Genomic DNA, 24,666 nt, shown 5'->3' on the forward strand with positions numbered 1-24,666 from the left:
AAGCAGTCTCTATCAATGTGTGGGCAGATGGAATCTCCAGGGATACACCAGTGCTCCTTAATATCATGCTTGATCAGAGTCATAGAGGTATTTAAAGTCTTCCATAGTGTGTTGTTTAAAAAGAGAAATGTCCGGACAGTCAGAGTCACATCCATTTGTGATGTGGCTTTCATTTGAAAGGAATTAAAAAGGAGACATTTTTAGTAAAAGTGCCTGGCATGCCTCTGTTGCCAGTACGCAGCTCAGAACAGAGCTGTCATCTCAGGATTAGAGTGATGCCTGCACCCACCTGCCCCACACTTAGTACAGCTCCCATCAATAAGGCGCATGTGTGAGGACCACATGCTAGAGAGACACAGATGGCACTGGGTGGAGGACGCCCCACCTACCTGCTGCTGGAAGAAAAGTGCTCGTAGCCTGACCAGAAAGTTCTCTTCTTGTCTCTAGAATCTCAGATCCTGTCTTGCCTTATCTTTTTCCTTCCAGTTCTGGAGATTGAGCCCAAGGCCTTGTACATATCTGGAAAGCACAGTACCACTGAGCTACATTCCCAACATCTTTTCTTTCCCTTCTGTAATGGCAAAAATGTAGAAAGACTGGCAAAATCTTTTATGTAGTTTTAACCCTAGTGCATTTTGGAACTTTGAGGTATATGTATACGTTTAAGAGAAGAAGATCAGATAGAGCTATGTCTAGAAGGGACAGCCATAGAAACTTGAAATACATTGAGTTTAGGAGCAGAGCCTGCACTCCCCACGGGGGCAGAAGCCCTGATCCAGAGATCAGTCCCAGCTGCAGGGCAGGGATGACAGAAATACTTCCAGCCACAGCTGCTCTCTCCCTCCTTGTCAGTTGCTCCTCTAAATCCTATGCTGGGATGGAGCCAAGCCGAGTCTAACCCTGGGTTTCTCTCGGCCTCCAGGCTTTGTAGCCTTAAGACACATTTGATCAATATAATTCAACCAGTGTCTTCATGGTGCATGCTTCCTTCTTAAAATCTGAACAACAAAAAAGAATTAGATAACTCACTGTTCGACATTTTTGCTGGAATTTTTTAAAGTCTTAAATATCTTTTTGAAAGATTGATATACACGTTAAAGGCTCATGTTTTTAGGTGTGACATTTTCAAAGAATTCACTTCTTCAATCATTTTGCACACACATTTTTAGGTTTTCCCCTTTAAAACTTGGAATTTTAAAAGATGAAGCAGGAAGGAACACAGAAGGAACTGGACCCAGTGAGTGAGGTTCAAACTTGTTATCTACGTCTCAGTGACAAGAAAAGATTATCAGAAAAGCACAGTCGTCTGTAAAAACAAAAATAATCATAATCCATCCAGCCCCTACAAACCTCCAACCAAATACCCACCCAGTCTGCCCTTGCTATCAGATGGGTTCCTGACTGAGCACCCAGGGGGTCCTCTGGAGCAGCAGCAGTGACTCTGCAGGGTTCATGCACAAACCCAGCTGGAGACAATGTCAGCTTCAGCTGCCTTCCATCCTGGGAAATGCTGGCACTGTGACTGGGTTGCATGAGAGACTCCAGGGTGTGTCTGTCCTGGGACTGCTTGAGGTCTGCCCTGGCTCTAACCTCATGCTGGTGAGTCTCAGGGAGTTCTCTACTGGTTTCTGAGGGTTCAAGCTGTCTCCTCAGAGCCTCCTGTCAGGATTGTGTGTGCCTCCAAATCAGTCTTACTTGCTTTGTCTGCTGCTATATTTCCACCCGTGGCTAAGTACGGCCAAATGTTTCCTCACTGATCCAGATGGAAGTACTTGGACTTATCTGCCTTCTCCACAGACAGACTGGACGTGCTGGAAGGGCAGGGTCTTTGTCCTTCATCAGGCTTTTCTGCCCAAGTGTCCTGAACATAAGCAGTGGCAGATGTAGGTAAAGGCAGAGGAGCAGTGTAAAGGGGAGGGTGCGGCAGTTAGATGCATTGAGTTTCCATAAAGTCAGGCTTATTGACGATTAAAATAATTTTATGTATGTGTGTGTCGTGTCTCTGTGTGTATAGGCCTATGTGCATGGGCACCTACAGAGGCCAGTCTTTTGGGCATTAATTCTCTGGAGCTGGAGCTACAGACTGTTGTGAACTGCTAGACATGAGTGCTAAGAATTGAACTTGAGTCCTTGGAAAGAGCAACAAGTGTTCTCCAGCACCCATTTAAGAGTTTTTAAACACAGTCTTCCTTTCTGAGGAGAAAAAAGGCTTCTGTAATGGGCCTGAGTGTTGCACATCTATTACTCTGTGTAAATCTGATCACACAATATCCAGCACATCCTAAAACAAACAAGGGTAACACAGATGCTTTAGGGATTGCAGAACACTCATTTTCTGCCTGAGTATTCTAAACCACATGCATCTATCATGCAACTGTTTTGAAATATTCTCACCCTCAAAAATCATGTCAGTACACATATTACAAAGCGTTTGGGCCTATGAGCTTAAGCTACCTGTCAACCTTTGAAATTAATGACGAATAGATTTGGAGACTGTACACTGGAAAGAGTGTGGGTCCTGCAACTGCACATAGCACTCCTGTCTGACTGAATGTCCTACAGGTAGGACTTAATTACCAAACATTTGCTACATAGTATGAATTCACCCATATACCATCATCGTTTAGGGTCGATTTTGAGTGATCTGCATTTCAGAAGCCACATAGCCTAGCTTCTCAAAGTTCTGCCCAGACTCTCAACACTTTGATGTTGCCAATGATTGCTGCACAGCAGAGCTGGTTTGCAATTCCATGTATGGTCACTTGAGGTTATCCCGTGCTGTAAGTCGTAAGTACATTCCTGTACTTGCACTCTGTTTTCATGGAGACCTGGGGAATCAGGTGGTATGGGTAGTGCCTTTGAGTTTTAAAATAAAAAAAAAAAACACAAAATCTTAATAAAGCCTTTGAGAAATTCTGCTGAGGATATGCAAACTCCACAGCTTCTACCAATTGTCTAATGACTGAAAGATAGACCAGCTTCCTAGTCAGGAATTACAGTTATGCAAAAGGTACTGATTCCTGACACATGCTGGAGAGTGGCATTTAGCAGACCTTATACAATACTTAGTGCAGCGATGGCCATCTGGGTTCCATGCTATGCCTTTGGAACATGGCACCCACGGGCAATGCTTTGATTCTTTGATGCATTGGCCAGTCCAGGGATGTGGTAGCTGTGTCTCTTTTGCTACCTGTTCCTGCCCAGGCACCCTGGGATCACCTCAGCTTTTCTGGTAGTCATAGAGGCTGGGGTTCACCACAGTGTGCCGACTGCTGCTCAGTGATCTTGCAGAAGCCACCACCTAGCCTGGCACTATAGCTGACACCCTGTAGACATCTGTTGAATGAGTACATTTTACCTAAAACCTCCACTCACGTCCCATAAGAGCTATTTACTCTTGACTTTCTCAAGACGACAGTGGATTGTTCTGTGTGCTGTGCAGTATTTCCCTCTAAGCATGTATAGTGTTAATGTATCCCAGGATTTTAGCCTGTCCAGGGCTTTCCGGTCTTCTCTCTTTCAACATGCCACTTTCCTCACATTGCTGTGCTCTGTCTTGGACAGTGACTCTGCCTGGTTTTACTCTCCCACGGTAAATCTGTTCTCTAATGTACACTTCTGCTTGGTCACAGGACTACTGAAAAGTTCCTCATTGAACAATGCACTGAATGGGGTATCTGCTGCTGTTGGCTACTGGAGACCTTTCCACAAACAGAAAAAGGCCTTCTTGGTGAATCACATTAACCTTCAAAAACCATGGTGGTATTTCATGTACACCTGCTTTATACAGGCCTAGCCGTACACAGACTCACAGATAAGGACTCAGAGACAGGGGGCGCTTGGTCTTACCAGTGTCACTCCTTCCTGGTTGACTAAGTTAAGCTTCCCCTAGATTTCTCACAGGTGCTTGGAAGAGACTGTAAAAAGCAGCACAGGGATTATTATGGAAAATAAATGGATTTGGTAAATCCTTTACCCAGGTTCGTACTTGCTTGTCAGAACTGGGGTGGGATTCCAACTTCTGAACCCACAGAGTCCTGAAGATTGACCCTCTGCTTTTGACATATTCTGTGTGCTGTAAGCAGCATGGAAGGGCCAGATGGGACCCAAGAGGGGCAGACTGTATGCTGCCCATCATCCACTCTCTCTTCTCCCAAAAAACAATATGCCTAGTTCCATTGCCATGTCTGAGTAGGCAGTAATCTGATGTCACTCTACCAGCCAATGGAATCTGCAACTCTACCAACACTGGGAATCTGCAGATAGATGTTCACTAGATTAGAGGATTAAAATCAATCCCCAAGAAGCATGGGCCCCGAGTTCTGCTGGTGATTCTTAGGACTCCGTGAACACTACTATGACATTGTGAGCACATAAAGGGAGGGACATCATCACAAAATACACAGAAGTAGGCTGCAAAAGCCAATGTTATGTCATGGTAAATATCAAAACTTAAAGCTTATTAAAAAATATTAGTTGACTGGAGTCACATGTTCAAAACAGAGTTCAGTGTAAAATTGAGAGATTCTGAGATTCTTATCAATACTCTGCGGGTGATTTTCTTTTTAGTTTCTGTAATTAAATGCAGTAAAGATATTGAAATGAACTTGTAGGTCACTATAATTCAGGCCACAAGAAGATAAAAGTTCATGTGGATCCTTTAAAAGTGATTTCTAAGCCAGGTCTGATGGTGTAGGCCTAGAATCCTAGCTACTTAGGAGGCTGAGGCAGGAAGATTATAATTTCAAGGCCTGCCAAGACTACAGAGTGAATTTAAGGCCAGCCTCAACCATTTTGTGAGGTTCTGCCTCAAAATCAGAAGCAAAAATGGGCCCAGGGGTGGAGTGCCGGGCTAACATGAGCCCAGTGGTAGAGTGCCGGGCTAACATGAGCCCAGTGGTGGAGTGCTGGGCTAACATGAGCAAGGCCTTGGTTTCAATCCTGAGTATTCCCTCCTCTCAATTCCTCCTGCCCAAACTATTTGCTATGCATCTTAGAATTGAATCTCACTATGTCACATGTCACCTATCAAAACCTACTATGAAATTAATATATCTCTCTTTTCAATTCAAGAAATGCTCTTCGAAACCTGTTTTATCCCCTGGCTTAAGACCAGTGTGTTAAGCTGAAATTATGTTTCAGCTAACTTTTTTCTAAAAGAGGGTTTTCCGTTGCTCTTCCTCTTTGACAGAGTTCAATCATATCTGCTGACTTCACATTGTTAAAATCTGAGGTGCTTTGCATGAGCTGCACAAGGCCACTCTGAAGGTGAGATGCACAGACAGGCAGAGCAGGGTTCTGCTTCCTGATACACAGTGAAACACCTGTAATCTCACTTCTTTGCCTTTTAGGGTCATGAACATTCTTAATCTTCCTTGTAAAGGTTGTGAATAAAACATCAAGATGAACAATTATCAAGAAATGCTACCAGTGAGAATTATCTACTCAAAATTGTCTTCTACCAAGTGCCTGGATTTGAATTGTAAATTAAATAAGGTTCCATAACCTGGATTAAGATAATTTCCAAAATGAGATTCTTCATCATTACTCACACTTCATTAATAGAAAAGTTTCTCTTCTTTCTGTTCAAATGAGACATAACATGCATAAGTGATCACGTTTTTCAGATAATGGCAGCTCTCTTCACAGACTCCACAGGCTGCTGGGCAGAGGCATGAGCACATGAGCGCTGGTTGAGACGTGCTGAGTATCAGGCATGCAAAGCCAGGCTTGACTAATTGCCAGCCCCATGCAAAGCCTCATAAGCCTTAGTTTCTCCACCTGGAAAATGAGAGCCTAAGACTGATTCTACCTGCACCCAGGTAAGTGGTGAACTGTGAGCTGCAGGGACCCTGAGGAAGACACAGATATCCTCTCTAGATATCAAAGGCTATTTTTTTCTTTCTAATAAGAATTATAAATGGAGACAATTTCAGGATTACCTATATATTCCAAATTACCAGTGGCCTTTTAAGGATGCATCACACAGCACCTGCTTAGTGGGCAGACGGTGAGGGGCATCTGGTTATTTCAAAAAATGTGCATCTTTCAGAAAGAGCTATATACCCACACAGGATTAAATCTTTGGGGGAAAATGTTTTGAAATGAGATTTTTCAGAAACAAAAAATTTTTCCACATTTCCCCACTCTAGTGCAGAACATCTTCTATTTTTTTAAAGTGAGTTTTGGCTTATTTATTTATAGGGTTTTTGTTTTGTTTTGTTTTGATTTTTGAGACAAGGTCTCCCTGTATCCTCAATTGGCCCAGAATTCAATATGCAGACCAGGCTAGACTTAATCTCAGAGATCTGCCTGTCTCTGCTTCCCAAATGCTGAGATTAAAGGCGTGTACCACCACATCCAGCTGTTGTATTTGTTTGTTTGGTTATTTATTTTGGTTTGAGTTGGCCTTTTTTAAAAAAAAACTTTTTTTTTTTTTTATAAATGAGTGTATTGCCTGCATGTAGGTAAGTGCACCCATGTTGTGCAATGTCCGTGGAGGACAGAAGAGGCTGTTAGATCCCCCGGAACCAACCGGAGTTACGAACAGTTGTTAACTGCCATATGAGTGCTGGGATTCGAACCCGGGTCTTCTGTAAGAACAGCCAGAGATCTTAACCACTGAGCCATCTCTCCAGCTCTGAGTTTGGACTTTTTGTGTAAAGGAAAATCTGCTCAATTTAGAGGTCTGCATATCCATCCTGGCAGAAGATTTGGAGAAGGAATTTCTCGTTCCATTCTTTCTTGGGTAAAGAATCCATAGAACTCTAACTCCTTTTGCTATAGACATTCATTCTCTAATGCCTGTTGCTATGGACATTATACTAACAGGAAATTTAAGTAGAAATACAACTGAGCAACAGCTGTACAGAGGATGCTATCTGGCTCTCTGAGGAAGCCATTTGCAGGGAGAACATGCAAACCATTCTGCTCTTGCTGGAGTCTGAGAGGGAGTGTAAGTATACAGAGGGGCATTGTGTATAACCCGTGTCATATATGCATGTCATAAATGGATATGCATCCTGTAAGCAGGAGGATGTAATTTCAACAAGAGATCTCACTGTAAGAACTTGATATGTTAAAAATATTTCCTCCTTCCCAAATATCAGGTCATCAGGGTGGATGGGATTCAGGGAGCTGTGGCTGGTGGATGAAACTCCATGGCCTTAAGGCCTGAAGAACAGTAGGCCCCAGCAGCGCCCCACGCTGCTCTACAGGGGCCTACACTCTGTGTTTCCTATACTCTGTGGTCCAATGGAAGCCTTGAGAGATGTGAACACGCCTTTTCCTAATTCTGAAAGAAAACTCAAGAACTCCATTAAATCGCTTTTAATAAGAAAAATAGAAAACGTCCCTGCTCAGAGGTTATAAACAATATGAGAAACAAGGAAACCAAAATATGTGCTGTATTTGATGTATTAGGAAAAAATAGAATTCACATTTAAATGACATATAATTCAGTTACATAATAAATATGTACTTAATATAAAATTAAATCATTAAAATTTCCTCCTCTCATCTCAACCCCATACTTCTCCCCACGTGAGACAAAGGATGATCAACTTGCCCGAGGGAATCCCTTACCTCCCTGAGGAAGGAGTAAATGGTGGGCTTTTCGCCTCCCACTATGTACTTTACAAAAATAAAATCTGGATTTTTACGAATGTGTGGAGTAAACTGTGGCTACTTGAGACGGGCTGGGATGGGACGATTTCAGAGGACCCTGAGTTCCCACCAGTATGGTGTCTGGACAGATCTGCACCCCCTTGTCAGATTCAACACGTCTGACCCATCTGTGAAATAGTGATGTTTTTATTGGTATCACAACTATAGGCTCGTTATAAAACCACACAAAATTGCAATATTGTGCAGGAAAGATTAATTTCTTAAGAAAATAATTTGACTTTCTTCAGCGTCCCCCAGACTCTTGTCTCAGCTGCTGCACATGTATCTTCTTGTCATACTCTGACTGTCCATGAACACAGGGTCTAGAGAGGCCACTTTGGCAGCGATGAAGGAGTGGATACAGTGGAGGACTACTGTCAGGTCCTGAAACTCCAGCTCCTGAGGGGAAACGAAACAGGATTGTGGTCACTGGGGATATGCATTATGACATTTGCCTGTAGCAAATTCTGGTCTCTGTAAACTCCAAGACTTTTTTCTCCAAGAAAGTATAAAACAGACAGTGTTTAAAATAAGCACAGCATACATAGCATGATCAACAAGTGACTACAAAGATGGGAATACTGGTTCTGTATTGACACTCTGACAACGTAAGCCATGTCTCCTTGATCTTCACGCAGGTTACAAGCATGTCCTTTATTTGGCGTTCTCCTCCATCTGTGCTGGGTCTTAAGTCAGACCTGAAGACCAGGGTTGTTTCCATCTATACCACAGGCAAGAACTGTCAGGGCTCACAATGACATTGGGCCCTGGGTTTCACGGCAGCAGAGCTGGCCATGTGCTTACCCTGGTTGCACATGTGCATGCCTGCATGGATGGATTCCAGTGAGCCTTCCTGGAAGGACAACCAGAGCCCTGCTGTGTGAGCAGCACACAGAGGGGAGACCTTGATTCCTCCTTACTTCCCCACACAAAGTTCCCAGACCAAATAAATACAAAGTTGACAATGAGTCTATCCCGTTGCCATTGCAACAAAAGGAAGACAAGGTGTTCAAGAGCAATGTTTCTTTGGTTTTTTTTTTCATTGCAAACTTCCCCACACAAAGTTCCCAGACCAAATAAATACAAAGTTGACAATGAGTCCCCAAGTTGAAACATGCTGAACAGTTTCCAGCAGTTATACCACTATTGGGAAGAACAACCTTGGTGTCTTGGGATATGAACCTGTCACCAATCCAACAAGCAGAAGAGTCCTTTTGAGTGCATGGTTGGAAACTCATCTTTCTTTTTATTCTATGTTGGCATAAAGTTCTGACAGAATGAAGAACAACACAATTCCCTTTAAGGTGACTGACTGCTCATTCATTGGCATACTGCTTATTCAATTTCAGCAAAATTCTAGCATATTCTAAACCTCTGAGATGGCGTCAGAAAGAAGGCTCCATCATTTTCAGGAAAACAGCCCACTTGGGTTTCTCAGTCCCTCAGGTGTGCTCCTCGAAGCATGGCTGAGGCAGGGCCTCTGAATTGGGAATGCAGCCCACCTACCTGCAGAAGAGAGGGCAGGTCTCCACAGACCCTGCAGTCTTCCTGAACACCTGTTGTTCAACTAGGTTCTTCTGAGATTTTCAAGGGTGCTTCTCTTCCTAAGCCAAGGATTTCACTTTGCAAAAATGGTTTCCATCTTCCTTTACAGGTAGGGGATACCCCAACGCCTCTCTTGTTCTCGCTATATGCCAGTTTCTTTCAGAAACTGCTTCTTCACTGGGGCTCAAGACCTTGAACCAACAACAGTCCCGTGGGAGATAACATATGAGAAGGAAAAGGGGGTTTCACTTTGGAATGACCGGGTGAGATGTGCTGCTGATACTGGGAGAGAGTGAGCCAGCTGGAAAATGAATCTCATGGAGTCACTCCTGGTCAGAGGCAGGAAAGACACAGGGACAGGGTCCCATTGCATTGGAAGCTGCCTTTAACCTCCTCATGCCTGTGACCAAAGTAGTTCTCTTTTCTTCCTGCCAGTGTAAGGGGAGTTCCTCCTTTGCATACATGTGAAACTTAGCTTTGTCACCTGCATGAAAGAAGTCATTATTTTGTTTCTGAGTGCCGGTGAACAAGATGTTCATGATGCTTAGTGTTCTCCTTCACATTGCTAAAGAGCTTTTGCATGAAGCGCTGCACCCGCTACACTGATGCTGCCTCTCTGGTCATCTGAAGGACCCACAAGTTACCTAGCCCCTTTGCCTGAAGTCAGCCCATGTGGGATCCATTCATTTTCTGCATGTCATGAGATGATACTCAGGATGTTTTTAGTTGTGACTTGTCCCCAGAAGAGAGGATGACCACGTAATGTTCTAGAACAAGCACAAGGTTCTGCAAGCTTAGCACACATTCAATCTGTGTGTCCCTAGTAGGAATCACTGACCTTCTCAAAGGGACAAGGAGAAGAAGAGAGTCATAAAGCTATATCATGTGCATTTCGGCAGCTGTGATTTATGTATGCAAATTGGAAATTGCCTTACCAGTTTCCACAACTTATCTAATAATAGCACAACACACTGGAAAAAGAAGCCAGGTGGCCATCAGTATTGAGGCATACATCCCAAAGCGGCCTTGGTATTTCTGGCTTGGTGGTTGAAGCCACACTGTAGTCTTTGAAAGGACCAGCAAAAGAGAGACACTTATTCTCACAAAAATCTTAGCCAACCCAGTGTTCCTACCCAGGAATCACATGGAAGTTGCTGCAATAGGGCTCAGTCAATTCCATTTTGATAAGATAAAGAAGAGCCAGGCAGCCTATGAATATTTCGCAGAACATCCTTAGTTCAGCCAAGGGCTCAAGTATGTGCCACGTGTCTTGGTGGGCTGCCCTCCTTTCATCTGTGGAAGGAGAGAACCTACAAGCTGGAGCAGGGGCATAGCAGCCTTTCCCTAGCAGAAGTCCTGAGGTATATTTTGTAAAAAGAACTCTTTGTTAAAACAAGTCTGGAGAAAAGCAAGAGAAGCCAGATAGTATCTGCATGTGGGCCCTGTCACTGTCTCTCCCATGTCAGCTGGGCTGTCTTCTCCAGGATTAATGCATGCACTTTATGCTTCAAATATATTTAACATTTAAGAATGGGGCTCCCAGATAGCCACTGGTCAGCAGTGCAATGTGGCCATGAGAAGTTGTGACCTAGAAGATGTTCCTCTGACCCTGTGATGACAAGCCATGGACCCACCTCCTTCCCACACTCTGCAAAGAAGCCACCCCCTTCTCTCTTCCAGCCAACAGGTTGACTATAGGTACTTGCAGGGGAGGGGCTAAGGGTATAAAAGCTGGGAAAACCAGAGACTGGCCCCTCCCCATTCTGTAAGGCTGTCCAGAGCCACAGGATTTATGTTTGGGTGTGGACTTTTGGCATCAGCCATGAATGGGGAGGGCGCCCACTTGTCTGTAAGTAAATCCTCACCCCAAGCTCAGTTAGCAAGTCCAATAAACTTGTTAAGATTCTTCAAACCGGGGTTTGGAGAATTTTTGTCGCAGGCTGTCACAAGAACCTTGGGAGGAGGGGATTGGATGCCACATGCACCTCCCAGCAGTGAATTTGACTTACAGAAGTCCAGGTTAGGATGAAACCTCCTTATTCTCGGTGGCTGTGATGTATATCAACTCCTGCCAAAACTGAAAGGTGTTCTTATGTTTAATCATAGCCTATTGCGAGTGGAGCCTGCATTCAATATCTGAGGTGAAGAAGGAACATACGGAAAAGAGCCCTGACCAAGGACTTGGTTAGGGCCAAATATGAGCTGGGTTGATGGTTCACACCTCTGACACAGAGATACCACCAGACTGCTTCCTCCACTTCTCCACTTACTGACTATGCATGCAGTCAGGCAGTGGGACATGGTCAGCTGCTCTCCACGGTTCAGACATTTGCAGCTGCTGTGGTATCAACAGTCCTACTATGGTCATTTGAAAGTTGCTAGTGGCTTACCATATGGATACATTTTCTGAAAATTCACTCTTTCTATCGGGGGTAGGTCAGATTTGGGTAGAGTACAGGACTGAACTGGGCAGTCCAGAAGTGATTTCCTTGTGAGTGAAATGTCAACCCCATAGCAGCCCCTCAGCATTGTTGTGTGATTAACTGAGGTGGTTGGTGATCAAGGGACAGTTTCTAGTGCAACATCAGTGTGCAATACATATTATTTCTTTCATCCAACTATCTTTGTCAAATTGTTTCCTCAGCTTCAAAACTACAATGTAAAGTAAGATAAGCGGCAGAGGCTTCAATTTGAAGTTTTCAAATGAAGAAATGGGAGTTTCAAAGAGATTCTGCAAAGTGACCAGGCCAATTAGCTGTGGAAATGTCACTTGAAGTCAGGAATCCAAGAAGCCCCGTGGGGCTTGGCTGCTTCCCTTGCCAGAAGCTTTCAGGAATTTGACACTCTGGAGTCACCATGTTCCAAAATGTCCAGGAATGAGTGTTATCCATAGCAATCCTGCAATGCCAGGACTTCCTGAGCCTCTCAGAAGTGCAGAATCTCAGCTCTGCCCAACTTTCCTATTCTCCAGCTGTCTGTCTGGAGGGACTGTGCGCACCTTGATGACTGGGTAGTGCCATTGAAGGGATCAGCCAGGTGTCATCAAACTCCGGGGCTCAAGAAGCAGGGCCAGTAGCTCCATAGTAAATGTGCCAAGAGGATGGAGGAGAAGGAGATTTTGATGGTACCTTCACAGGGGTGTCAGTCTTTGAATAAAGCATTTTTGCATGTGGGCAGGAATGGAGTTGGGTAGCAGTCTAGAAAAAGCCGGGAGCCAAGGACCAGAAGCAAAAATGAGTGGCAGCTGTGGAGCTGTGCCTGTGGATCCTTAGGGAGGACCATGCTGATCAGGTTCTGGGAGGTCTCTAAGGTCAAAGCACAGAGCCACAAATACCACTATAAGAACAGTCCTTCAGGAAGTACAGGGAGTTGTGGATGGAGGATGTGTAGGGGCCTGTGGGGCAAGGACATCCGTCCAGCATGAGACAGAAGGGAAGCCTGGAGGTAGGATTCTCCTTCAGGAAAGGACAAGAATCCATGATTGAGGATGAGGGCTTGAGTTAGATAAGAAAGGAAGGCAATATCATCTGAGAAAGAGGGCAGATAGATGCAGAGTGAGGATTGGTGTTCTTAGCACAACCCAGATGAGAGTCAGTTGACTGTTCTCTCTGCCCCATTCAGAGTGTGAGCCATCCCTTTGTCCAGTGTGTACATGGTGTATACACTGCCTGCTAGACATTTGGGAGTCATCTGTTACCAGGTCAACTGTTTTGGTACCACACTGTTTATGCTCACTTTACTCTTACCCTGGTAGTGGTATTGGCAATTCAGATACACCAAAGAGGTCATGAAGTGCTTCCTTTAAATGAAAAGGCAAAGGTTTATCATAAACTTGTACATAAATATCTGTATACGATACACAGTAGACAATGCAGCATGTATTCAACTAGTTACTTTTACATAATTTTTTTTTCATTTTGACAAAATATCTGGAACTTAAAGGAAGAAAGGTTTATTTGGGTCCATCATGGCAGGGCAGGGCAAGGCAGGCACCACAGTGGGAGCTGCTCATGGTGGCAGGAGCCTGTAGAGCATGTGGTGGCAACTCTGCACATCTCAGATCAGGAAGCAGATATGACAGTGAAGCCCCACACCCAGCAACTCGCTTCTGCTAGCTAGGCCACAGTCCTGAGGCTTCCCTAACCATCCGAAGCAGTACCAGCAGCTGCAGGCTAAGAGTTCAAGCACATGGGGGACATTTTGGACTCAAATCAGAATAAGCTCTTTTTGTGGCTTCTAAGAGCCACTGGGGGTCTTAGAACATGTTCTCTGGGAAGGAGACTGTTATCTCTTCTACCAGGTACATGTTTATTTGACAGGATTCAAAGTGTACTTTATTTTAAAGCATTTGCTGGGGCCTTCAAAATCAGCTCTGCAATCTGCCTCTATAACAGTGTTGGGCTGTGAAATCTTGGTTTTCTGATTCACATTCTTTTTTTAAAGATTTATTTTTATATTTACTCATGCATATGTGTATGTGTCTGTGTAGCAGTATGTGCACATAAATACAGGTACCTGTGGAGGCCAGAGGAGGGTGTTGGATCTCCTGGATCTGGAGTGACAGGCTATTGTGAGCCACCAGTTTGGGTACTGGGAACCAAACTTAGGTCCCCTTAAGAGCAGATCAGGCTATTAATGACTGAGCCATCTCTCAGGCCCTTTGTTTCACATTCTTAAACTGTCATTTCCCCTTCGTAAATAATGGAATTACAACGTAAAGAAACAAGCAAACCCTAAACGCTCCAAATGATCCAGATTCTTACACTTGCTACTTCCACATATTTTAAGTTGAATGATGCCTTTTGGAAAACATGTTCTCACTAATACGGTCCTTATAATTTGCAGTGGCTCTAGAGTAACTCAGATACAGAGTGAGAAAGTGGGGGAATGAAGAAAGCCTGTGGTTTTACTTTTTCTCTGCTGGTACATATTTTATTTGGAAATTTCCAAGTTCTGACAAAGATAAATAACTCCTACACTTAACTATCCAACCAAGGTCAGTATCTCAGAGTATAGGAGCGCCTTCATTTTTAATTTGATGTTGAAGAGTTAAAGGTTGTATTGGAAAGACATCTTTAGGTTATTTCTGACCTACAAATAATTTACAAAATCATGCAACTGGGCACCAGCTCCCATCACTATACACTTAGCCAGTCAGAGTATCAGGGGACTTTGCAAGGCTGCCCAGGGTCACCTGCTGGCTTTCTTTCCCACTCCAATGAGGACAGCTGGAAGACAGAATCTGCCTCCCTCTTCAGGAGGCCTGCCTCCACTTGTGCTTAGGTTTCCTGATTCAAAAATGCAGTGCTCAGATTCCCTTTCCCTTTCTATCATTAACATGAATTATGTTTCTTTGAACCCAAATCTCCAGCCTTCATTATCACGGGGGCCAGTGAATAATGAGAACACCCTCACATTCCAAAGCCCAGATGGAAACAGGGTCCAGCTGTCCTTGCCCTGGTGAATCTGCTATTCAATAAATCAGAAGAAGGAGCATAGCTATTAATAAAATAAAATAGAAGGTGAAATCTAGGCAGCTTCTTCAGATGTAGAGAAAGTGAGTCCAAGGCACATATCTGCAGGTGCGGCTGGGCAAGTTATGCCTGTGTATCCAATACTCATGCAAACTAGGCCATGGGACAGAGCCCTCTTCCTTCCAGAGTCTGGAGATTAATTATTTCCCAAAGGCTCTAGGAACTCAGTTACCTACGAGTTCCTCTGTCTAGGCAGAGCTTCCTCTCTGCCATGTCTCAGCCGTGCTCACTCCCTGGGTGGTTCACCCCAGCTGACACCCAGAGAATGGGTGTCTGGGATGCAGGGGGGCGGGTATCTTCCATCTTCCAACTGGGTAGCTTTTCTTTGTCATTTATAAAATCTTAAAATTTTAATTGGAAATTAAATTTTAAACAGACACTATGATTTATTATTCCCTCTAAAAAGCTTACAGCTCATTATTTGGGAAAAAAAGAATGGTTTCCAAAGGTTGGGAACATACGGTCCTGGAGCACTGTGTGTCCTGAGCTTAACTGATGGTAGGTGAGTAGGACTGTGCACACTATACTCTTCAGGTCTAAGCTTCTGCCCCAGAACGTGATGTTCACATGGAGAACTGGGGGTGCGTGTTCACATCTGTACTTGCTCCTGCATCTAGGCCTGATTCTTAGCTGGATGTTAACCTACTCTGGCTAATATTGTTCCCTGTGCCCCTGGACCACAAAGATCTTGTAGCCTCAAGTGGGCCAGCAGTCAGTTTGCTTCTCAGTCACCCCTACCCAAAGGGCAGGTGTGACAAGACTGTCATGTGTGCACCTCACCAAGGATAGAGGATGGACTGGAGCACTGATCCCTCACGAGGACTGACAGAAGGAAATGAGGCTATGGGCTGAGATTCCCTGTCCCTCTGATTCACATCATAACCTAACCCCCAGTGATAGAAAGACTTTTTGGAGCTGGTGAGATCATGTGGGTGGGGCCCATATGATGTGATTGGTGCCCTTGTTTGAAAGAGCATAGAATTTAGCTGTCTGCCCCTTCCACTAAGAGAAGACACAGAGAAGGTGCCCTTTGTGAACCAGGAGGCCTCACCAGGCACCAGATCTGCTTTGACTTTGAACTTAAAGCCTCCAGGAATGTGAAGAGACCTACTTTCAGCCCCAGCTCCACCTCTGGTCCACCTGATTCCTCCAGGAAGAGCCACCCAGGACCCCCTCCCCTATGTATAAAGATGTTAATTTTTTTCCTGCCTTGTGCCCTGATTCTTCCTTTCTCTCTTTGAAGGCCAAGACATGGCAGAAAGGAAGCTCTACCTAGACAGAAGAACTTGTAGGTAACTGAGTTCTTAGGGTCTTTGGGAAAGAATTAATCTCTAGGAAGAGGTCTCTGTCCCTTGGCCTAGCTTACATGAGTGTTGGATACACTGATGGCAAGATTCCCAGGGTGTTTTGGGGAGCAGGCTCCACACTAACTCACTCCACTGTAGGGAGGCTTGCTCTGGACACACCAGGGCAGTACCTCCTAGTGTGGGGCAGGACTTGTGTATATGTGTCTTTAGCATCAGATCGCCATCTCCAATGTTTTCCTGATAGAAGGATTACACATTTGCTTAGATGTTAAATTCAGGGACATGTTTCTCTTAGCTTGAATATGGCAATTCTAATTTTGCAGATAGATAAAACAGACTTAAAGCGAAACAAAGCACAGCTAAAAGAAGCCTCCTGCTAGTCTATGACGGTTATGTTGTGGTTTGTACAATCTTGCCTGGGAGCAGATTCTCAAATGATTCCAGGGGGCACTGGGGATGGGACACTGCTCCTGAGAAGCATCTTACTTGGCTCTGTTCTTCCTGCCCCTGTCGCTGGTTCCTGCTCGCAGGCCATGGAACTCCCATCTAATGGCTTGGCTTGTATTGTCCACCCCTCTTTGAACCTCCTGACTTCTTGAAATAGCTTTTCAGCCTGACCAATTTAACAGCATCAGTAATGAATGCCTGGCATCTGGCTCTGTGGGAAGGCTCAGCATGGAGAGGAGCTCTGGCTGCTGCAGGGCAGGCTTTGCTCATAGGTGCCTGAGCCCAGCATTCCTCTCTGCATCTGACAGGCTTCACCGGCTTCCTGGTGGCACAGGGCTCCCTCTTACAGAGTGAAAATTATGTGCTATTGTTTACCCAAAAGGCAAAACTCTTCTCCATTAGACTGTGCTTTGCTTCACTGACTCACCTGTTAAAGGATACAGATGTGGGGATATTAGGAATAAAATGAGTGCATTGGCATGCAAAGATTAAGGCATTTCATTTTAATAATGGGAATAATCTCCTTAGAAACTTGTAAAACTTCTGTGAGCATATTTGAAAATATTTCCAGTTTCCCCGATTCCTTCCTACCTTTCTCTTCGCTCTCTCCCTCCATTGCTTCCTTCTCACCCTCGCTTTCCCTTCTCTCCCCCTCTCCTTCCTTCCTTCCTTCCTTCCTTCCTTCCTTCCTTCCTTCCTTTCTCTCGCTCTCTTTCTTTTTTTAAAGTAGTAATTTAAAAAGGCCTCCCTCCCTCCCCCCCTTCTTTCTGGATCTCAGGTACACCACAGTGGCCTTGAACTTACGATCTAGCCAAGGATAGCCTTGAACCCCTGATCCTCCTATCTTTACCTCCCAAGTGCTAATATTACAGGCATACCACCACACTTAGTATTTGGCAGAACTTTGTTTTTTCTTTCTATACTAATATACTAAGATAAACCACATTGATTTCTTGGAGTGGTGGCAGATGCCTGTAATCCCAGCACTCCAGAGAGAGAGGCAGAGAAAAGTGGATTTTTGTGAGATCAAGGCCAGCCTGTTCTACACAGAAAGTTCTAGGCCACCTGGGGCTACAGGGATAACCTGTCTCAAAATGATTTTTAAAAATCTTGCTGGGGCTGGAGAGATGGCTCAGTGGTTAAGAGCACTGGTAGCTCTTACAGAGGGCCTGGTATGGTTACCAGCACCCACATGGTAGCTCACAACTGTCCCTAACTCCAGTTCCAGGGGACTTGACACACTCTTCTGGCCTCTGCAGACATTGCACACACAGGTGAACTTGCATACATGTAGACCAAACATTCATACACATAAAGTACAAATAAGTAAAAATTTTTTTTAGAAAACCCACATTGATTAAGCACACGTGCAGTCAACCTCATGCTTCAGGAAGAAGTGGGGTGAACCTGCCCTGGGAGGCTCAGTCTAGGCAGAAAGAATTAAATAGATGCAACACATCCAGAAACTGGACAGGGGTCATATCATGCAGGAGGCAGCTGTGAGGCTGGATAGAGACAGTTCTTGTGCCATTGCTCCACACCAAGTCCTCTTGATCTTACTTTAAGTAACATAACTAGTGCATAGTCAGCTAAACAGAACGCCATGAAAGTAAAACCTTCATTTATAAAGACCTCTGAGGTGAAAGGAGAAGGCTCTCTTGGTAAAATTCTTGCCACACAAGCACGAGGACCTGAATTTGAATCCTCAGCACCCATGTAAAAAGTCAGCATCTATAATCCCAGCACTGGGAAGGCAGAGGCAGGTGGATCCCTGAAGCTCCCTAGCCAACTAGCCTAGCTGGATTAGTAAGATGCAGGTCAGTGAGAATCCTTGTCTCAAAAATAAGGTGGAGAGAAACTGAGGAAGACATTTATCAACCTCTGGCCTTCACACACACATGCACACATGTGCTGCACACCCACAAGAAGGCATGCACACGCCTACATGAACACATGGACACATACATCACACACACAAGCTGAGGTGCTTTAATGAAAGGTTCTCTGTACAATCCTATGCTAATCAAAAGAGGCTGGAGAAGGTATGGTGGCTCATTGCTATAATTACATCACTCTGGAAGCTGAGGCAGGAGGACTGCCCCAAGCTCAAGGTCAACCTGGACTATGCAGTGAATTTGTCTCCTGAATGTTTTATTTTTTGTTTTGTTTGTTTTGAGATAAGGTCTCCTTGTAGCTCTAGCTGGCCTAGAACTTGCTATGTAGACCAGGCTGGCCTCGATCTCACAGAGTCTGCTTGCCTCTGTCTCCTGAGTGCTGGGATTAAAGGCATGCCCCACTACACTGGGCTCCTCTATGTTCTTTTAAGATAAAAAGCCCAAAAGAAAGGCAAAGGCAAGTATTTTATTTACAAACCACTTTAACTTCACATTTCCAGCTACTAAAATCTTGTGAAATTAGCTCATATTCCTAAGCAGTATGCCAGCATTGCACACAGTGGACATTAGAATCACTGATCCCTTCTGTCCACCTCAAGCCTCAGACCCACTTGCTAACTCAAAAAGGAACCCAAGCATTCCATATGCCCTAGTTACTAAGGCAGTGCTCCACTTGAATCTTGCAGAGGCTTTCAACTAAATAGTAAAAGAAGCAATGTTTCCTGGTTACCCATCATTTAATCGGAAAGTTCAATTCATAGGAGTATAATTTTCCCTGACGCTTTTGGTTGATACACTGAGGTGACAAAGGGGTGGGGCAGGGCTCTGGGAAAAGATTTGCTTCCATATAAGAGGCCTGGGCTTCCATTCCCAGCAACGGGGGGGGGGGGGGATAGGGAGGGAAAAGGAAGGATGAGAGGGAGAGGGAGAGAGAGAAAGAGAGAGAGAGAGAGAGAGAGAGAAACAAATAGGAAAGTAGTATATACTTCCATCCAATCTTTACAAAAATCTTTAATTTTCCATTGGGAATCTGGTCCCAATGGGAAAGGCTCTTCCTCTAAACTGTGTTTTAACTTCAAGAACACTTAGAGATCTAACATTTTTTTTTGTCTTGTAGGTGCAGACTTCTGCTGGGACAGGCCATTTCTGAGATGAGTGTGTGGGCCATGCACTGGGTAGTATATACTTCCATCCAATCTTTACAAAAATCTTTAATTTTCCATTGGGAATCTGGTCCCAATGGGAAAGGCTCTTCCTCTAAACTGTGTTTTAACTTCAAGAACACTTAGAGATCTAACATTTTTTTTTGTCTTGTAGGTGCAGACTTCTGCTGGGACAGGCCATTTCTGAGATGAGTGTGTGGGCCATGCACTGGGTGCTGGCTATCCGCATTGTGGGTTGTGTGAAACATCATTCAGGTCTCTTCTCACCATGATGGATCCTGGGCTGCTTACCTGCAGAAGCCCCCAAGGCCTGGGAGGTGCCCTTGGTTCTTGTTCTACCTGCCTTGGTTAAAACCTCAGTCTGTCTCTGCTCAGTCCTTGCTAGTACTCCATGGTGGGAAGAGAGGCCCTGGCAGTCCAAGATCTGTAAAGGACCAGGACTGGGCTACAAGTATGCGCATCCGAATTTGCTGAAACAGCCACGTGCCTCCCAGTCATTTCTGGGTGTACATGAATTTTTTCATTTCTTTCTTTAAAAAGTCTTCACAAAGTAGTTAAAGTTTTAGTTCTCTTCATTCTGCATCTATCCTTACAGTGTCTGTCAATTTCTGGTCTTTCTCTTTTCCAACAACTAGGATGGAAACTCATGTGCTCTAAAGGCCACAGAGAAGTCACACTCTCATTTCAAAGCTTCCTACACAGTGATTCATATTCATCTAGTGCTGATATTCCCACCCCTTTACCAACACAGCTAACCTTTGAATCCCACGAATCGGTGCTGTTTGCCAAGGGACATTTCAGATGCCAGGCAAACGAGTGCTGTGCCTATAGCTTGTGCTCCAGGGCTCAACAGTGCTTCAGGGATGTCTGTAGCACAAAATCCTCTGGACCACTGTGGCTCCCAGGCTCACTCAGACTAGCTGAAAAGGTGACAGGGCTGATGCAGGGGAAAAGGTGACAGAGCCACTTCTCTGCCATGGTGCCCAGTAAGAGAACAGATCAGAGGGAAGAAGGGAAGCCCATGAAGGCCACATCATTGCAGCAGAAATCCTAACATGAAATCGCTACACATCCTTCTCTGTCCCATTCTCCCTGCTCAGTATTCTCACTCTGGTGTTCAGACCATGAGATTTGACTCAGAGTGGAGTGGCAGGATGCCACCTCCTCAGCTAGCCCCGTGTGCTAAGTGTCTCATTTCCACCATTCCAGGGCACTGTAGCCTGCCTGCCTTCACCCAGGAGCCCACAGCCTGTCGGCCCCTACCACTGGAGTCCACAGCCCACCGTAAACCCCTCGGGGCTCCACAGCCTGCCTGTTTCCTAAGCCAGGGCTTAGTAGCCCCCCCACCTGCTTTTAGGGCTCCACACAGCAAACTGTTCACAGCCCACTCAGCATCCATATCTACCACTGGCCTTGGCCAGTTCTCCACAAAGAAATGTCAGGTCCACACAATTTCTTGTCTACTTAAAGAGCAGATCTGAAATGTTCTTTCAGGGAGAGGGTAAAAATAGACCCTAAACCTCCACACATAACAATGTCAGTGTGCTGTGTTGCTCAGGTTAATTTCATCAGAAAGAAACACAGGGGAAGAAGTGGCATTTTTTTCCCCAAACAATGTGTACATGTTTCACATTTTAAAATATTGTTCAGTGTATGAAATTTGTACTTTCATTCAACTTTATGTTACAACTAGTTTGTTGATGATACATATATGTAGAAATATGTAAAAGCATACATATTAATAATAAAACAACACCTCAATATGATGCTTTTGAAAGGAACAAGAAAGATTTTCTCAACACTATGGACAAGCTGTCACTTAATACAGTTTGCAAAACTCTTCTATTAGATTTTGGCTTCTAGAGTGTTTTAAAGTATTGACTATTTACTAAACAACCCTTGAATTATATAGAATTAAATACTTCATTTCATCTGTTACAATTTCAGGACACAAACTCCAAGCAAGAAGAGTGTCTGTCCTGGGATTGTTTAATCGACTTCCATCTTGGGGTCAACTTGTTCCCTTTCCATGTGGCCTTTTTGCCAACTGACCTTGTCTCCGTGTGTGCGTGTGTGTGTGTGTGTGTGTGTGTGTGTGTGTGTGTTTGGGTGCAGGATGCTCAGGCCCTACCTTCATCTCGATCTGTTTGGTGTCCAGATTCTGAAACAGCAGTTTTACTCTAGTTTTTCCATCATCTGAAGATCCCTTAAGCTGAGAGAACTTGAATCTCCAGAGCACATTCTGCAGAGGAATGAAATGAATGGGTGATTCATAAACAAGACCACACTTATCTAATTAACATCTGTCAATGAGTTAAAGTACCTATCTGGGTAAACACTGTTTGTTATGATCTGTCTACTTTCAGTGTGTGGATGTTGTGAGAGCCTCTTCCCTTTGTAAACTGATCCTCACGTCCAGCCAACTCAGGATCATACTAGACACCAGTCTGTCTGGTCCTCACCCTGCCTTCACCCTTTTGGGTTTCCTGTGCTAGGAGAACTTTAAACTCTGGTGAAGGCAGGTCTTTTTGTCCTGAGGATACTCTATGCAGACAGCATAGAAAGCCTGGATCCTGGTCGACATCACTCTGCCATGGCTACAAGCTGTCACTCAGCCTCAGGTTCTTGAGAACAGGAAACGTGGGCAGTGCTGCCTTTCAATACTGCTGCGAGGTTAATTAGCATTTGCTGAAGTTTGTTAGAGATGAAAGATTTGCTATATTATCCTACCCTAATCAAAAGGCTGCAGCAGGCCTGGTGGCTCACATCTGCAATTTCAGTATTCAGGAGCCTGAGGCAGAAAGGTGACCACAAGACTGAGACTAGCCTGGTTTACATAGTTGAGCTTCAGATCAGCTAGGGCTATACAGGGAGACCCTGTCTCACAAAACAAGCAAGCATAAAACAAACAGAAATGGCCTGAAGTAAATGATAGATCATGGTGTCTTATACAATGTCTTTAATGATAGATATTGCACTATAATGTCTTTATTTTCCTAGAAATATATCAATGGGAAATAATGTTTGGGCAAGCTATAGGCCAAATTTTTATTGAAAACTCTTCTTTCTAAATGATGAACATATTCCTCTCAAAGTGTCAGCAGGACAATGCAGAGAGGACATGGGAAATCCCAAAACTCTTCTCTCCCATCAGATGCTGAGCTGCTCACTCACTATGTACATTGGCCTCAGGATTTCTGGTCACATGCTACATACTGAATTAGGACATGGATTGTGTCTACATTTCAGAATGGAAAAGTCTCAAAGCCTACGCTTCTACATTCCAAGAGATTTGGGACTCCATGGGTCTTACAGAGCAATCACTTCATCCTAGCAGTTTAGAGTAGAAGCTAAGCCTCTTGCTGCTCAGGAAGATCCAGGCATCAGAGTGGTTTCAGAATGGGAATTACTAGATTCTGTTCAGAATGAGAACACTAGAAACCTCACAATTTCATCACACAGCCCTTGTTTGGGGTGATATAAGACAACAATGTTCCTCTGCCTCTCCTTGTTTGGGATGTGCTACGAAGCATCCACAGTGGATGGAGCAGCCTGCACGCCCATTACCTTTCTTCCTCTCTGAGTTGCATGCCCCAAACATTCATGCCATTCATGGTGGACCCTCTCATGGCCAGTCATCTTCAATGACTAACAGTCACCTGTTTCAAGTCTCTCAAGCTTTCTCTCACATAACTTTTATTTAAAGGAGAACTAGCTATTTTTGGAAAACTGTGGATGTTATTTCTGCCTGTGTTCTAGGGAAGCAGTTGAATTTCCAGACTTTGAGCCCTTCCTAAAATGCGGTTGAGCCTCCATAAGTCTAGGTATGCAAGCTGGGCATTGAGTGGTCCAGAGTGGCTGCTTTGAGAGCTTGGCAGCAACAATGTTCCCTTTGGTTAAAACATCAGGAGGTGGATTTCTGGTGTTGGATCTCCCACCAGACTAATAAAGGCTGCAGGGCACCTTAACTCTACCTCTCAGTCATGGAGTCAAGTATTTTTGTGTGGTTTCAGCAATGAAGCTCAGGTCTTCAGTTACATGGTGTATATATGAAACACTACATCTTGCTTTGATTTTCATCACGGATTTTGTGATAGTCACTGTTCATTTCCTCCAGAACAACCTTGGGTTTTTAAGATACTAAGAGTGGAAAGTGACACTGAGCCCCTCTTCAGAATGCCAGTGGGTTCTACAGGGATTCTGATATTGGAACGGCTGTGCTTTCTCTCACAGGGTGACCTCCACATCTTCTCTCTGGCAAGACAGTCACTTCCTTTTGTATTTTTGAAACTGGTATTTCTGTGCCCCATCCCCTCTATCCTGAACTCAATCCCATAGAGTTACGGAATTCCAGCCCAGGAATCAGGCTCCATGAGTACCAGCCCAGCACTGAGAAACCTGTAACTCTGCACTGAGCACCTGCGTGTATTTGGAGTCTGGCTGTTAGGAGCATGGATCATCCAGGAAGGGAGAAGAATAGAAGTTATCACCTAGAGATAAGGCCAGGCTTTCCAACTGCCCACAAATAGCTGCTGATATGGAGGACTTCCCCTTGGTTCTGGGTCTCTAGCAGCTCTTTACACCACATTGTATGTCTGGGACTTGGAGGGTAAAGAACAGCAGTCAGATTGTGCTTTGCCTCTGCACTTCCAGCTCCTCTCCTGTTTTTGTGTGACCATGACAGGACCAGAAGATCAGTTAGCACCAAGCCATAGAGCAACAGAAAGCTGTGGTGGCCAGTGTCCTAATTCCACCTGGCTGGGAGACAGGGAGTCTCCAGGACTGGGTCCACATAGCCAGAGTGATGTTCTAGTTTGTTCTCACTTAAATAATTTAGATGTATTTTCCATGTGTTAGACAGTGGTCTTCTTACTTAGTACGTCAGTGCAGACACATTTCCATAGCCAAGCATGTTTCCTTCCCTGCCTGATTCCTCTTTATGATGGTGATAATAGACAGTTTATGGGAATGAACTGATGCTTGGGGATGACTGTTTATTTCTATCTGGTAGGAACAAAAGTGGGGATTACACATTTGGACCATTAATGACTAAGGGATGACTATATGGACATCCACTCAGATTTGAGCAGTTATCAGAATCCAAGTGAAG

At 44.5% G+C, this 24,666-nt stretch overlaps 1 protein-coding gene across 5 annotated transcripts in view; it reads right to left on the bottom strand.

Annotated features, from left to right (window-relative positions):
- Nucleotides 1-7,792: 7,792 nt before the first annotated feature.
- The window catches only part of Sntg2 (syntrophin gamma 2), a 236,258-nt gene continuing 219,384 nt past the window's right edge, over nt 7,793-24,666 (bottom strand). For 4 of the 5 annotated variants that reach the window (XM_008850183.2, XM_017802502.1, XM_017802500.2 and 1 more), the window contains 2 exons: nt 21,688-21,798; nt 7,793-8,064 (listed from right to left, as the gene is read on the bottom strand). In XM_008850183.2, the coding sequence (XP_008848405.1) occupies nt 7,933-8,064; nt 21,688-21,798 (243 nt within the window). In that variant the 3' untranslated portion in view covers nt 7,793-7,932. The remainder of the gene's footprint in view (nt 8,065-21,687; nt 21,799-24,666) is intronic. The other variant, XM_017802501.2, reaches the window with a different exon arrangement.

This window comes from Nannospalax galili, unplaced genomic scaffold (assembly GCF_000622305.1).
Source record: "Nannospalax galili isolate Female #2095 unplaced genomic scaffold, S.galili_v1.0 scaffold100, whole genome shotgun sequence".
NCBI classification, from domain to species: domain Eukaryota; kingdom Metazoa; phylum Chordata; class Mammalia; order Rodentia; family Spalacidae; genus Nannospalax; species Nannospalax galili.